Here is a 14,432-nt window from a genome sequence, read left to right on the forward strand (position 1 = left end):
CACCTCCAGGGCTCCGTGTACGGGCCCTCAAACTGGTGCATATTTTATTATTACTATTATTAAGTCATCCGACCACACTTCAAAAAACACCACAGTTTGATTATTTCTTTCTGAAAGAGATTAAAATGACAAGTTAGTATTAGTTTCTTCTTCAGCGCTCACTGTAGGTCACGCACTCTTCTCGGCAGAGGAATCGTGGTTTTATTATTTATAACATTGAGCCGTCGACTGTCGACATTACACAGCCTTGGGACAAAAAAGAGTTTAAACCAGCCGTGGTTTAATTTAATCTTTTCAAAGTGTGGAAACCTAATTTTGACGGTGTGTCAACATTTGGGCCTTGAGAATCACACACGAGCAAATCTTTTTATTTCCTTCATATAAATGAATAAATCCTCACAACAGAAGAAATAAAAGAGCTGTGTGTTGGGATGACGATCTCACCTGGGTTACAGTCTGTGAGCAGGGAGCAGATGGACAGCAGGACCTTGGAGATGGTGAGGGCGGGGCTCCAGTTGTCCTTCAGGATGTCCAGGCAGATCACGCCCTGACTGTTGATGTTGCAGTGATAGATCCTCGTACGAAACGTTACCTGAAACACATTTCATAACACATTTCCACCAGATTTCCTAGTTTAGTTTGTTTGTGTTGTGTCTAAAACCACGTCACCACAGTTTGACTGCGGCTGACTCCGCCCACATGGAGGAAATACTATAATACCACCAAAGAGTCGTGCTTGAACCCTTTGGCGATGGTCGAATTTGAAATGCGACAAATCTAAATCATTATATGCTACAAATATTTTTATCAATGATTGCATTCATAAAAACTAATCTTCTACTCCAATTACAACCTCGGGGAGTTTCGAATATTGAAATATTTAGACAAATAAATACCTCATCAAATATTCAACTTAAGATGAATATTATAAACGTATAAACAATGGGTTTATACGTTTGGTGTGGGAGAGCGACAGGTATTTAACTTTTCTTATGTAAACTGACACAAAAACAGCTCCAGGCAGAAGAGCATTAACACACCAACAGACGGTGATTTGTTTTGTCAATTAAAGCAACATTATGCAAATATTTTATCTTTCTTTCATGGTGCAGTAATTCATAATTAGACCGAGGTCTGTTTTTTTTATTCCCACTCTGTGTCTCAAACACCTGCTGAGATGAATGTGTGATCGAAAAATGTCAAAATAAACTGAAAAGTGATTCCCATCTATTAAAAAAAAAAAAAAATAGAAGACATAAAAATGTATCTGAGAATCAAAATGGCTGCCGAAGAAAATCAGAGCTACAACAATACGTAGCCGCAGATTAAAGGGATAGTTCCATTTTTCCACAGGGGGTTCACAGTGTGTCGAGCGTATGCTGCGTTTACATCATGATGCGGTTCGATGTGGAATAGTAAAGACCTGGTTTTCTTTAGTTTCTTTACGTGGTAGGCGGGGCGTGGGCTGTGACGTCGCATCAGGGGTCAAACTCTGTGCGATAATATTCTGCGGCTTTACTCTGGTACCCCAGAAAAATGGAACGGTAAGGGCCGATTATTTTGGTACTGTTCCTGTTAATTAAAATAAAATTTTAGGCATGTTCTTTGAAACATACTGTAGTGTATTGTAATACCAGGAGTGCAGTACTCACTGTGTTCGCTAGGCGGCACTGTAGCCTTGCTGTTGTGTTACTGTGTTTGTATTGAGACGGTATAATAATAAAAAGAGTGTTGTGGAGGGGACCCTACAAAAGTGACTCACGACCCATCTGTGGGTCCCAACCCAGTCTTTGAGAACCACTGCTTTTGCCACCTTGTGGGAATAGATGCGCTACAAATACATTTTAGATTTTTAAATTTTAAAGTAGATTTTGGGATTATAAATAGATTTTGGGATTATAAATAGATTTTGGAATTATAAGTAGATTTTGGGATTATAAATAGATTTTAGAATTATAAGTAGATTTTGGCATTATAAATCGATTTTGGGATTATAAATAGATGTTGGGATTATAAATCGATTTTGGGATTATAAATAGATTTTGGGATTATAAATAGGATTTTTAAGTATTTTTAACTGCTCTACAGTTTGCCTTTGTTCATTTTGGAATATAATTCTAAAATCTTATTACCCACTCACTAACAGTTGCTAATCCGGACCTGCCCTCCTCTCAAACCAGACTCATTGGCCCTGAGGTCATTTGAGTTTTTCTTTACATGGTGTTTAACGACAGTTTCATTAGGTCGACTTCACTAAACATATTTCCAGGTCATCTATCGCCACGTCAACCCCAGCGGCTTCCTCTTCGTTTGGTAATTTGACGACCAGATTAACATAGTATTCACCGCACAGCTCCCATAATAACGGACAACATTTCTAACACGACTGAGTTTAACGGTCAGAACCAGCACGGGAGTCAATTACATTTGTACGAACACAGAAAAAGGAGGAGACAAAGGAGACAGTGGTGATATAAACGAGCCCTCAGATAAGAAAGAGCACGTTAACAATAGATGAGGTTAAAAAAAAAGACAATGGACAGGATAAAGTGTGTCTCGGGATGAGTTGAGGCGATGAGCTGTAAACCCCCCACATTAACACCGATGTATCAGCGTCACTGTGAGGACAATGGGGCGCTTGATTGCTCCATTGAGGGACGTTTAACACCATTTGACCCAAATATGCCTCTAAAAAGGTGGGTATTTTATTAGACTGTGAATTACACCACCTGGGTTTTTACTGGATGTTATTATTTGATGGATTTCAAACAGCATTTAATTATTTTTTTATACGATTCAGACATTCACACACGTGCAAAAGCAGTTGTTATGAGGCGTCTATGAAGTCCATGAAGACAATCAGCATTTTTAGCAGCTCCTGCTCTGTTTGTGGTTTGTGTTGCTGAGGTAAATCCACACAAAGTGACAGTCATCCAGAGTGATGACAGGTTTGGAACGCACAGGCGGACGCAACTATGGACTTTGGTGTGGGAGAGTTTCTTCTCAAAGTGTGGTCTGTGGACCACTGGTGGTCCGTGAACGACCGCGAGTGGTCCGCAAGGTGACAAGTAAAGTGACATATGTTTTAAAGTAAAGAGTTTTAATTTCAGTGTTCATTTCAAACTGCCTGTGACATATATGTGTTGTTTTCAATATCAAATCAACTAGTAGGCAATGTGAAATCAAAAGATAATAGTTTGTCTGACGACCAGGGGCAGTGGACCGGTTTGCGACGCCACTGACCGCAACCGGTTTGGAGTGAGGTGGTCCGTGAGTGTTCAGTGGTCCTTGGTCTGAAACACTGCAGTAAAACAGTGAGAGACAAATTCTTAAGATATTGTAGACTTATAAACGTTGGGAACAACATGGAGCAGACGTGTAGTGTCACATATTTGAAGAACAGAGATTCCACGAAACCCAGGCGAGAAGACCAGCATGTTAGATTTTCTTCTATTTTCCTGCCTCGTCCGACATCTCCTATGACTCCTGTGCTCCTGGACGTTGACCATCTCTCCTCAAGATGGTCAACCAAAAAAACAGGTGAGTAATGATTGGCAACTAGGGCTGTTACGATTATAGATGTTCTTGGTATGATTATTGTCAGAGAATTAATCACGATATTACGATTATCACGATGATTATGTGTTAATTGATTTCACTACAGTGTGAACGCTGCTTATAGGTCTTAAAGTTTAATGTATTTATATCTTTTGATGCTAACATAACAAAATAATGTAGCAAATACACTAAACTATTGTATATGAACAATTAATCCCACAGCGGAAATGTTTAAATTATTTAAGCCATCAATTGTCTATATCTATCTATACCAGATGTTTATTTTAATCGTTTTAATAATTTATCTATTTGTATGTGGCCAGACATAAAACGTATACATATTACTGTGGTTTGTTTATTTCATGTTTAAATTACAATGACACAAATAAATGTGTAATAAATGAAACGGACATCACATGACATATATATATCATGTACACTGAAAGCCGAACACGTGTCGTACATCATTAATTGCAAATGACACGCTGACATTTCATTTCCTACCAATTCAATGTGACGTTGGTTGAACATTAGCGTAATTTAATCCAGTAACTGCGCGTTTACCTTTACTCTGGTGCTTATCCCGCAGATGGTGAAACATATTACTCGTATTTCCTCCTTTCGCTGCAATTTTTTTTTATTTTTCCGACCCAATTTCCACCACAGGGATTAATAAAATATTCTGAGTCTGTGTGCAGGCCGGGCCCTGAAATATTACGAGGGCATCAGCGTGTTTAGGTGTTTAGAAATGACGAGGATTTAAACATAAAGCTCCAAACTTTGAAGAGTTTTTGTCAGAAGGCGACCTGTGCTTTGTGCTCTCTGAGTAAAACAAGTCATGAACATGCGAACACTGGGGGAGTTTATAAAGATTTGAGCTTGACATCTGTCTGGTCCTGACACTTGACCCCCCTGTGTTTGCCCTGCTGCTCCAATCATCCACATCTGGCCCCGCTGACCCTGACCCTGCAGAGGAAATCTCTAATGAGCCTCAGCATTATCCCCGCCCCCCTCACCCCCCACCAACAACACCACCCCAAAAATGGGCAGGAAGTTATAAATAACTAGGGCTCCTTCACCCAGGCGGTGCAGAGCTTCTCTGCTGCTGCTGGTTCAGAAAAACATCCACCTGGTGAATGTGTCAAACCAAGAGAGGCAGCTTTTGTTTCTGGGTGAAATTCCCAAGAGCTTTCACCGACCAAGCTTCTCTGAGGAGACTGGTGTGTGTGTGTGTGAGTGTGTGTGTTTGGCTGCAGATCACAGCGTGTCAGAGGGGCAGGAGCTATTGAAGAGGGCGGAAACACTCGAGGCCCTCTGGCTACAGAGAGCCGGGCCAGGGCCTGTGGGTTTGTTTGAGTCTGCTGTCAAACACAGAGCTGGTGGTTATACAGCACAAAGAGCGGGAAGGAGGGAGAGAGGGGGGCGATCGAGAGCTGGGAGGGGTGTGCATAACATGGGGGGGGAGGGGGGGGGAGAAAATGAAGGCCAAGTGAAAGGGTAATTGGGTGCAGTGCAAACTAAAAAAAGGAGATTGGCCCTGACGTGCTTGTGTGCTCAATAATGACATCCTCTCAACATGACTGGAGTGGGTCTGCAGACGAGACGGCACATAAAACAAGAAGAGGAGTCCTTCACCAGCTGAGCACCGACACAGGTCGCGGCGCCGCTCGACCCGCTTCACGACGCGCAGCGCGGAAAAAGGGCGACAGCGACGCGGCTCCGAGGCGGCGACCGCGACGTTTCTGTTCCTGTCACCTGTCTGACTGTCACCGGTTCCTCTTTAAAAGAGTCTCATTTTACATCATCATCACGTGTAACATTCACAATGAGGCAGAATAATTAGTGTTGGTATCCAGCCAATAGTTGTCACACTAGACTAACTAACTAACTAATTAACTAACTGTTATTTTCATCATCGATTCATCAGTTCATTCTGTTCTCGGGGGTTAACCTGTCCACAAAACAAAATTATTCAATTTTAATGATTTCTTTGTTATGTGGATAAAAAAACCCTCTAATATATTCACATTTAGGAAGCTAAAAAACCTGGTTTTAATATTTGAAAAAAACAAACACTGTCAAACCGATTAATTCGTTTTAGTTATTATTATTCATCGATTAAACCTTAACCAACTTTGTCAGAAAACAAAAAAGTTCTATCATAATAACTGTGTACAAATACAAACTAAATTTTTTTTAAATACTAAGTAATTTACGATCGATCTAATAAATGATTAATAAACAACTAATAATCACTTAATCATTAAAATGTAATCTGATACGATCCAAAACAGGTAAATTAATCAGAAAATGATCCAAATTGAAACAAAACCCAAAACTAAAGACACAGGAATCATTTGAAGTTGATTAAATGTGTGAAAAAATGTTTTTGTTGATACCAAAAAATATCAAGTCTTTTAGTTAAGATACAAAAATGATCAGTTTTACCAATTATTATGATAACGTTTGAAAACATCATCATTTCCATGTTTGACAAAAAATTATCAACATTTTTAAACATTTTCTGGACCAAATGATTACTCTATTATCGGGAAAATGATCGACAGGTTATTCGATTGTGAAAATAAGTAGTAGAATAACTAGTTTGTCAAAAGCAAATTCGTGCAAAAACAATCTCCTGTGACCTCTATGTGGGCCCCCGACCCAGCCTTTAGGAACCCCTGGTTTAAAAGACGGTGTTGGACTCACATTGAATGAACTCAAGGTTGTGATACATGTATCAGTTTCTGCTCGATTCATTCTTTCTGTCATAAACTCAAACCTCACAGAAAAATCTTTGGTTATTCTCTGACCTGCAGCTTCATCTCATCACTCTCGTGCTTTTGGCTGAAGCTGGTGTTTATTTTCAGTGTTAAAAAGAAAAGCCCAAGGGCCACATATTTTATTTCTATCTGGAAAAAAACATATTGGACTCATAATTCATCGGGTGACGAGAAATGTGACCTCAGAATGAATGTCGCTCCCGGTAAAGACAAAACACAAGGACACACACGGCTGCACGGAATACAACACGTGCAGATGTGTTGTAACCCCCAATGTTGAATTTGGAAAAATACCAAGTAAGCGGGTGATGAAGCTTCAGCTCCGGTGTTTTTTAAAAGGGGGGAGGAGTCTGGGACAGTGGGTGACCAATGGTGGAATTTGAAGGCAGTAGCTGGTCTTTGGCCACAGAGGGGCAGTAGACACATCCATTATTATTACGACCAATACAAAATAATTTCAATATTTTACACTAAACTGTGAAGATTTGCACCAGCACTGAACAGTATTCATAAAAGCCAAAAATGTGCATCAAAATATCATGTTAGACGTCATTATTGTCTTGATCTATACACGTCTTATTCCACAGACTCGCAGATCCGAACAAATATCACACAGTGACGCCACAGCCGACACGTGTCCTGTACCTAATAGTGGTGTGAGATTTTATCGCTGCTGACCTTGGGGGGTTTGAAGGGGTAATCTGGCGTGAAGGCGATGTCCAGGAAGAAGACGCCTCCCTCGTACACGGAGCCCGGTGGTCCCAGGATGGTCGACCTCCACTCATAGATGTTGTCTCCTTTGGGGCCGGCACTAAAAGAACAGACAAGAGTAACATTAGCATGTTGTATGCTGTTTGGTAAACCATGGCTTTGCGGCCATTTTTGAGGGCGTTAACGTGCATAAAAAGAAATCGATCAAAAATCAAAGAAAAACAGTCTATTTTGTGACTTTTTCACAATTATCGCTACTCCTGTTTAAATATATATATATATGTATATATGCGATATAAAATGTATCATAATTGTGACTTTTTTTGACACCTGAAGACACGCCCCCAGGATTTCCGTATGAGGCAGGAGTAAACATTTTAGTTAGTAATTTGACATCAAGTGGGCCGGACCAGGAAAATCGTAGCATAATAACCTATAAACAACAAGAACTAAAAATATTTCTTCACAAAAAAAACCTGAAAAATACAGTATTTCAGACAAATGCATCAAGCGGGCCTTATTGGACCCTCTGGTGGGCTGTTTCTGGCCCTCGGGCCGTACGTTTGACATCCCTGGTGTAAGGAGTTGGTGCACCTGGTTAAGCGTGTTAGTTGAAACATAAATCTGGACCCAAAAAACTCTCCTGTGACCCATCTGTGGGTCCCGACCCAGTCTTTGAGAAAAAAGAAAACAAAAAACAAAAACCAGAAGCTTAACGAGAAACAATTTAGGAAAAAATGGCTTCATATTTGAGTCAGTGTTGTGTTTTTTTCATGAGCGATGAGTATTTACGCCGAGCGGAGTCTGAAGGTCACAGCTGCTGTTTAGGTCCAGTAATTAATGCCATTTCCATATTAACGATCCCCCCCGTCCAACTGTTGTGTTTGTAAGACCCCCGATTTGGCCCGGAGCCAAGAAGAGACGAGGACAATGTCCAGATCACAAAGCCGGAGACAAAGAACAATCCCCCTGATTTGGTGTAATTATACCGGGTATTGTGTTCCAACACTGACGCCGAGCTGCCGCTGCTGCTGCTGCTGCTGATGCTGCTGCTGCTACTGCTGCTGCTGCAGATGTGGACCGCAGCCACACAGACTTCTCTCTCTCAGTCAGCGCCGTGATATCACGGCTCATTTTCACTTCTCTGCACAAACAGCATGGTCGTATTCCAAATATAAGTGTGTACAAAGAGAAAAGCATTGATTCAATGGTTTTTCATTTGTTTCCTCTGTCCACATTTATACCAAAACAGTGCACACATTTGTGTGATGAACATATATCGACCACCTTCTTCCATTCTTAGTGTCAACTATCGATTATTTCCCTCACCGATTAATCCATCTATTATAAATTGTCAGAAATGTCGATCAGTGTTTCTAAAACTTGAAGGTTTTGAAAGGTTTTGTCCAGAAACCACTATAATGATTTCTTTGTTACATGGAGCAAAGTAACCACAGATTTAAGAAGCTGAAAAACGATATATTTAGTCATGGATTAATAATCCTGCTCTGGTGTCAACACAACAAATTTCCACTCATTTCTAGACTGTCTCTCACTAAGGTCTCTTTTAATTAGCTCATTATGATCACTTCATCTCTGGGGAATAACTTCAGAATAACTGCAAAGCTGGATTAGATAATAGATAGTGTTGTCTTATATTATTGTGGATATTTAAAAAGCAGAGTTCAGTGTGTGTGTGTGTGTGTGTCTGTACGAGGCACTGACACACACTCAGTGACCCTGTGGTGCTGGGAAGCAGCCAGGAACATAGACACTCGCTGTTAATGAGAACATGAGGACATGGGAGAATTACACAGTTTAGCCACTGAAGAAAAAATGCCTCATTTTATAAATGCAACGCTTGTTTACGTCGACTTTGTCTTGGCGTGAGACAGAAAACCTAAGTCCATAGAGTAAATAATCAATTTTACATCACAGCAGAGTGGAGTTGTTGATCCACTGCTGCCTCCGTAATACGTTTAAATGTGTTATTTTGGGACTTTTCTGTTTAAAATCCTTCATTCTGATTTACTTACGTGACAAAACTTTAAGAAACGAGGCAGCAGCTGACGAGCGGCGCCTGTGTCTCCCAGCAGCTAAGAACCATGAGCAGGTAAAGGTTGTATTTGATGAGCCTTGAGTTACGTTTTCCTCATAAAATAATAAAAACTTGTTTTAATCCTTTTAAATTAAACATATTCACATATTTTATGAGTTTTTATTTTATTTTTTCGGTTTCGTTTGTTTTGGCAGACAGGAGGTCACGAGCGCGGGGACAGATGTTGACATGTGATCGTCGGCAGCTTGTGCACCAAACGCCTGTCAAAACAAAATAAAGTCGGGACAAGCCGCGGCGCTTTTATGGACCGCAGCTCACGTCCAGCTGTTCCCACATCCGCCCGTCGTGTTATTAAACACGAGTTAAATGAGAGACACGCGGCACCAGTGTCGTGTTTGTGGCACAGAATGTCAAAGCTCTGCCCGCGGAATGACCTGAACTTGAACGGCTGTCACTGGCTGAAAGAGACGCGCCCGCAGGCACATCAGTTATTATTGTCATTATTACAACTCTGTTAAGGTAAGACAAACCTTTCCTGGTTGGTTATGTTATGTTACGTCTGTGCCACGAGACTATGACATAATAACAAGGCAGTTCAGAGGGAGAGGTTTGTTCTTATTGGCTGTTTTTGCTGAGAAAAAATTATCCAAAATTGTGCTGTAAATGTAGAGAAATGAGTCAAAAAGGACGTAGATGTAGGACTGCAACTAACAAATATATTCAGGGCAAGAAAATGTTGTGTCCGTGTTTCCAAAATGATATATAAGTGATGATTTCTTTGTTATATTGTATGGATCAAAGAAACCGGAAAATATTCACATTTAAGAAGCTGGAAAATCAGAGAACTTCAAAAAAACCCACTCAATTATCAAAATAGTTGATGATGAAATGGATGATGGAGTGGTTTTTGGGGCATGTGTCACAAATGAGGAAGTCCCAAAAATGAAATATTTAATGACTATTGTTCAAGAGATTCTGCTAACTTTAAACTTTAATCGCAATCCACTTGCATTGCAACGTGAACTGAATGCAATTCCAATGAACATTTTTCAACATTTTCGGACATTTTTTGGTGCCAATCCCAGCTGACATAGGGTGAAAAGCGGGGGACACCCTGGAAAGGTCACCCGTCCCTCACAGGACATACAACCATTCACACTCACATGTAGAGTGTCCAACTAACCTAATACCTATTTTTAATAATCCATGTACTCACACGGGGAGATCACACAAACTACCCATAAAAAGACCCCCAGTCAAACCGGGATCTGGACCTTCTTGCTGTGAGGCAACAATGCTAGCCACTGCAGCACCGTGTGTCCTCGGCTGAATCAAGCATGAAAGTGACGGTTAGATGCCGTGCGACAGTTCAATCCTCATCATCACAGCTCCGGTATGAGTCAGTCGTACTGTCAGACATGAAGTGTGCAGAGAGAGGGAGAAGAAAAGCAGCAGTGAAACCTATGAATGAGTGAAATGTGTCTCCGGGGAACAACAGTGTTGAAGTGAACACTGCTCTCCGTGTATTTACATAACCATCCCTCTCTTTGACAGCAGGCTTTTCCCCTCAGTCTTTGAACGAGCCGTAAACGCTCGACTTCAGTCACGACGCCACGAGGCTCGCTCCATCCTAGCTTGTAATTAGACGGCGTGACAATGACTGATTGATTGTTATATTGACAGATGTGGCTGATGATGGGACCTGACCGCTCTCTTAACTCTCTGTTGTTATTCCTGTAGAGCAGAGGTTGACCAGTGTGGTAACTATAACTACCAAGCTCGTTCACTCCTGTATGGTGCTCCTGAAGATGACACCTTGACTTTTTAACGAAACATTTGGTGGTTTTAGTAGCCACTGCATCCCTCTGTCCTCAGCCTCCGCTAAATTCTCTAATTTGTCACGAAACACACTGTAGAACGTCTCTGCATCGTTGCCTGTGTCAGTTTCATGAAAACAGTCTGGCTTATTAAAAAACCAGGAAGGGATCGTTGATATCGTCAATTGATGCAGATTTTGTGTCTTTTCTTTTCTTTCTCCATCTGATTAAATAGAACCGTTTCATGAAATAACAAATAATACAAACACTAATGTTCTGTCTGTCCAATCAACATTTCAAGTCTGCACTAAATTATTGCCTCGGCACGACACAGCGCAGTTATTTTGCGTCCCTGGTACCTGGGACTTTTTTTGGCGAGGTTCTAAGCGAGCTGAGGCGATGCTATGCGTGACGTCACCAGACTGCAGCTCACAGGAAGAGACGTCTGACACAAGAATCAGAGCCGAACAAACCAGAACTGTAAATCAGTTAAGAAGACTTAACAATCCTAAAAACGTGGGTTAATCTCCAACAATTACAACGTATAAAATCTCAATATTTAACAGAGGAGTCTGGTGTGTTTAGCGACCGCACTGCTGATCGTATTGGGCACAGAATTTCCAAAAAAGGGAAACAATCTCAGACGGGGTATTTGTTTTTCTGACAGAAAAGCTACACTGTACATCTTAGCTGCTTTTGTAAACATCCAAGACGATGCAGTTGCCTTTGGATTTGACAGTAGCTTCCATTTTAAGCGACTTGCCACTTGCCAAACAAACACATTTGTCGGAACATTTCCCGTCACTCTGCGTACGTCATCCTCATCATTGGTCTGACTGGTTCTCCGTCCATCCAATTGCCTACAGAAGCATTTTCATCTACGTCTATTGGTCACCTGGAAGTGGAAGGTGACTACAACCATTTCCAGACTGGTCGTACTCAACGCCAGGCTAGTAATTAGCAATTACCAACCCTAATAAATCATCCCAACTGATATTGGTCTACCTCTCCTGTCGACAGCTCATTTCCCTCGCTAAAGGCAATCTTCCCGTTTCCTCGTGCTACACACACCTCAAAGAAACACCTCCGTTATCACTGGGATGATTCACAAAGCTTCCCTGACACCGGGCAGAAGGAGGGAGACGGCGTTTCCATTTTACCCACAACATCTCCAACGGAAGCAGATGTCTGCTTCCTTTGAAGCTGATGAGTTTGTAGCGGCGATAAAAGCTCGAGACGTGAGGGAGCGACAGAGGTGAGCAGGCATGGCAGAGGTCCTCGCTCAGCAGCCACACTGCTGTAGGGGATCTGACAACCTGCACAAGGGCTTCTGATTGAAGGCTAAGTCAATAGCTGAATGTGCATGCCACCACTGGCTGTTGCCTGGAGACCTCCTCCTCCTCCCCCACTGGCTTGGGCGTTCCTGCGGTGCTTTGTTGCAGCTGGTTGAGGGCCAGCCTCATTCAGGAGCCCACAGTCTCTCACTCTGCCATTCCTTTTTCAGCGAGGTTGAGCCGTGTGACCGGTGGTGCGGATCCAAAGACGCGGCGAAGGAGCTCGAGCTCCTTCGTCGCGTCTTTGGATCCGCACCACCAGTGAAAGTTTGCACCGGGCTTTAATTAATGTCAGCAGGTCACGGCTCACGGCTCCTCAACCATGGTTAATAACTTTGAGTTGAATTCATGGAGGAAAAATAAAGCTAATAAAAGCTAACACCTTTTAAGGAAGCAAACAAGTGAAAAATGAAGCACAAATTGCAAATAAAATATGGATTTAATAATTCCAAAAATATTGGTTTTTATTGGCTTGAAAATACACTTTGTTTTGCAAGGATCAGAATTTTGTTTGCTCAGACTCTTTTGCGTTGCATACTTGTTCTTGTTGTTTGCGATGTTAACCGTGGGCGGGGCCTTAGGACACTGTCACTGGAGCTGTCACTCCAAAACTCAGTAGCCAATCGCGGCACAGCGAGTGAGGGAGCGCAAATGCAAAAGAGTTGCTGCAAATTGACACAAATCTAATTCCACAGGTTCAGTCTTTTCACGCACAATTGCAACTTCCTAATGGATATTTTCTCCTTTCTTAAGTTGACAAAGGAAACTGTGAGAGACGAGCACTAACAACCAGGAATCAGAACCAGGTGATCGTGAGACAAACGTCTATTGTTCTGTCTTTGAGCAGCAAAAGTGAAAGAGTAAAGGACGGATTCTGGTGACATTTTCTGGGGACGCACATAAGTTATGGCCCAAGAAAGTAGTAATTGGATTTAGGCTGTGATCTGTTAACCTTACGAGACAGAGCAGTGTATTGGCTTGGAGAGTTAAATGAGTTGTACTCTCTAAATGCCTTCTGTGCTCGAATCAATGTGAAGTCAATGAAGATGATTAGAGAAGACAAACATGTAGCCTTTAAACTGAGACAGAGAGAGAGAGACCTCTCTGCTCTCAAACAAACTCTTCTGCTTCTACTCGTCATATCGTCTCCATTAACCAGTGATTTCATCACAACAATAGCCGTGTTTGGTCCGACTGTATTGTGCGTACATGTGCGTCAGAATATTCCATTATGTGGAAGTAGAAGCAGAAGAAGAAGCTTCACTTCCGCAGTAAACAAACGGCACACGTGTCTGCTCGTCTTTTTCAGAATGGAAAAACAGCACTAACAAAAAATGGAAATATGCCACGTTTACATGGACCAATTCAATTCAATTTAATTCAATTTTATTTGTAATAGCACCAAATCATAACATACATTAACCAGACACGTGATGGCACCAAAATAGGAAGTCACGATCAGCACAAATCAGCCCTCTCGTTAAGAATGACATGTATTGGATCAGAGTTTTCCGATTGGCACGTTTACATTACTTTTATTCCCATCAGGCTCCGATTCCTTATATCCATGTCAACATAGCTAGTGATTTGTACAAATAGATCAGTTGTGGTTTTGACAGGTCTTGGTTCTGGACAAGACTGAGACTTTCAAGAAGTGGTCTCAAGAGTACAACACTACTGTAACTCTAAATACAACACTTCACTGTTTAGTTCTGTCTGTAAAAGTCTTGTCTTGGGCTCTGTGTGATCTGGTCTTGGTAAGAAAATAAAACAAACTTTTTGTCTTTGCTCCCACACAAAATACACAGCTTCTGCTCTGTCGTATTGTCTCCATCGACCAAAACTTTACTCTTTGAAAAGGACGAGAGTAAGTGACCCAGTTGTGGTTATTCTGGTTCTGGCAAAACTAAAATTGGGATTTTCCCTTTAACCCCTCGTTTCACTTTATTGTTGTTTTTACCACAAGTGGAAAGAAAGCCATGAGTTGACAGCCCAAAATAAACCTGTCGCTCTTAAATAATAAATCATCCCGACTGATATATTTAGACGAAAAGAAGTTGAATTTTTTGATTTAACATCAACAAAATGTGTCTGAATCCAAGACACAGACACAACCCTACTGAGAGGTCGGTAAATATGACACGTCACCGTGTGTTTAGAGACAGTTCTC

At 41.4% G+C, this 14,432-nt stretch overlaps 1 protein-coding gene across 3 annotated transcripts in view; it reads right to left on the reverse strand.

The window, feature by feature from the left end:
* LOC122774331 (ubiquitin-conjugating enzyme E2 E2) overlaps window positions 1-14,432 on the reverse strand; it is a 55,040-nt gene that overhangs the window by 17,775 nt on the left and 22,833 nt on the right. For all 3 annotated transcript variants that reach the window (XM_044033480.1, XM_044033479.1, XM_044033481.1), the window contains exons 4-5: window positions 7,020-7,152; window positions 445-592 (exon numbers count right to left, since the gene is read on the reverse strand). In XM_044033480.1, coding sequence (XP_043889415.1) covers window positions 445-592; window positions 7,020-7,152 — 281 coding nt within the window. The remainder of the gene's footprint in view (window positions 1-444; window positions 593-7,019; window positions 7,153-14,432) is intronic.

Source organism: Solea senegalensis, linkage group LG9 (assembly GCF_019176455.1).
Source record: "Solea senegalensis isolate Sse05_10M linkage group LG9, IFAPA_SoseM_1, whole genome shotgun sequence".
In the NCBI taxonomy this organism is placed as follows: Eukaryota; Metazoa; Chordata; class Actinopteri; order Pleuronectiformes; family Soleidae; genus Solea; species Solea senegalensis.